The 2,324-nt window shown below is 55.6% G+C and overlaps 1 protein-coding gene across 1 annotated transcript; it reads left to right on the top strand.

The window, feature by feature from the left end:
• Positions 1-144: 144 nt before the first annotated feature.
• On the top strand, positions 145-2,318 carry LOC120860001 (melanoma antigen preferentially expressed in tumors-like; the record flags this gene model as incomplete). Its single annotated transcript, XM_040235869.1, has 2 exons — positions 145-830; positions 2,009-2,318. Coding segments are annotated over exons 1-2 (996 nt in total), but the record flags the coding sequence as incomplete, so codon positions are not given.
• Between the last annotated feature and the right edge of the window lie 6 nt (positions 2,319-2,324).

Below are 2,324 nucleotides of genomic sequence, written 5' to 3'. Positions count from 1 at the left end.
GCCAGGGCAGGAGGATCACCTGGAAGAGGCGTTCGGGTGTACAGGACTAGTTGAGGGGCAGAGGGGACAAAAGGCATGTGGCCCTCCCCCAGTGTCCCTTAAAGAGGGGACCAAGGTGGGCCGGGAGGCCAGAGGAGCTGTGGCATGTGGAGTGCAGAGCCCTCGCGGGGTCCCGGTGCCCGCCGACCTCTGCACAGCTCAGTGTGTGCCCCGTGGCCCCGCAGGTGGTGGAAGATGCAGGTGCTGGACTTGCACTGGAATGCGCACCAGGACTTCTGGGCCCTGTGGTGTGGCATCAAGGCCAGCGTTTGCTCGCTGCTGGAGCCCGAGCCGGCCCAGCCCATGCAGAAGATGCACAGGATGGAGGCGCAGGCGGGGCTGATGCCGGCACGGGCCCCTGTTGAGGTGCTGCTCGACCTGTGCCTCAAGGAGGACACCCTGGACGAGACCCTCAGCTACCTGTTGAAGAAGGCCAAGCAGAGGAGGAGCCTGCTGCACCTGTGCTGCCAGAAGCTGCGGATCTTCAGCATCCCCGTGCAGAGCATCAGGAGGATGCTGAGGCTGGTGCAGCTGGACACCGTCCAGGACCTGGAGGTGAACTGCACCTGGAAGGTGGCCACACTGGGCAGGTTCCTGCTGCACCTGGTCCGGATGGGCAACTTGTGTCAACTGCTGCTGTCTCATGTCCACGTGTTGCCGCACACCACCCCTGACAAGGAGGAGCACTGGGTTGGCCAGCTCACCACCCAATTCCTGAACCTGCCCCACCTGCAGGAGCTCTACCTGGACTCCATCACCTTCTTGGAGGGCCACCTGCACCGCGTGCTCAGGTGAGGGGTGGTGCCAGCTCCACAGTCCAGAACAGGCCTCTCTCATTTTGTGCCCTCTGGGGACATTGCCAGGGTGCACGGGTCACTGGGAAGTCCTCACAGTGCCGCCACCGCTCTGTCCCTGGGCGTCCTGTCGGGTCACCTCCCTGGTCAGGGTCAGAGCTGTGGCCTACGTTAGATGTTGTCAAGGGAGACTTCTTGCTGGGAGTCCACATAGTGGTGGTCAGGTGTGATGCCCATGGGAGTTCTTTCTGAGAGAGTGATGTCTTAGCTGAGATGATGACAGATAACTAAGAGAGAAAGCCATTGGTCCATCAGGTGTCAGGTTAGAAGTCCGAAGCTCTGTTTCTCCCTCCCACCTGCCACTTCTGTCCTTAGTTATTTTAGGGTCGAGGTGAGCTATGGGAAGTGGGTGATTCTGGAGATGACAAAGAGGCATCAGGAGGGGAACATTGTGGCTCCTATCAGTCCAGAGAAGAGAAAAAGTCAATGAGCATCATTGTTCAAGTGGCTCCATTAGCTTTAAGTTCAAATTACAATTGTTATTTTCCTCCCAGACTTCTGAATACATAGGAAATCCTCAGTAACAGGTTATCGCTCTGCCTTGATAAAAGCTGAGAGGATGCAGCCTAGTCTGTCTGTAAAATCAGTTTCATTGATTCCCATTTTGGCAGCTGCAAACTCCAAGCATTAGGAATAAATATGTTCACTGAGAAACCAGAAGAAAGAAAGAAAGAAAAAAGAATTGTAGGTGGTGATGAACAGTCTGTGACCCCTGAATATCTGGGGGATATTCACCCAGGGATCATGTGTAACTGCTGGTATCCACCAGCCCATGTCCACTGCATCCAATCTGCTGTTGACTTCAACTAGCCGTGTCCTGTAGAAACACCTTAATTCCTGCTAACCAATTACTAGTAAGCTGAAATAGGCAAATGACATTTGTTTATGGTTTCTTTCCCACATTGAAAAGAGTTCATCATTTTGTGCAGGGGGAGGTCATACCTATCTGAGCAAGACCTTCCCCCTGGAAGACCCTCTGCCTTCTAGTCAAGAAGGTGAGAGGCTAGCTCCAAGCCAGTGAGATGCCCTGTGTTTTCATGAATCAGGCCTCTCCTCCGCACATGCCTCTGATTGCCACCTATGCCCCTGGGACTGATTGTCCTGTCTCTCCCCAGGATCCTGAAGACCCCTATGGAGACCCTGTCGATCAACAACTGTCTGCTTTTGGAGTCAGAACTGACATACCTGTCACAGTGCCTGACCGTCAGCCTGCTGAAGGACCTGGACCTCAGCGGGGTCAACCTGGCCAGCCTCAGCTTGGAGCCCCTGCAGGTCCTGATCGAGAGGACCTCGGCCACCCTGCAGGACCTGGAGCTGGACGAGTGTGGCATCATGGACTCCCAGTTCAGCGCCCTCCTGCCCTCCCTGAGCCGCTGCTCCCAGGTCACCACCTTCAGATTCAGCGGCAACCCCATCTCCATGTCCGTGCTA

This window comes from Oryx dammah, unplaced genomic scaffold, assembly GCF_014754425.2.
Source record: "Oryx dammah isolate SB20612 unplaced genomic scaffold, SCBI_Odam_1.1 HiC_scaffold_5751, whole genome shotgun sequence".
In the NCBI taxonomy this organism is placed as follows: Eukaryota; Metazoa; Chordata; class Mammalia; order Artiodactyla; family Bovidae; genus Oryx; species Oryx dammah.
The sequence above is the reverse complement of the archived record's forward strand: the minus strand, read 5'-3'. Positions and strand labels throughout refer to the sequence as shown.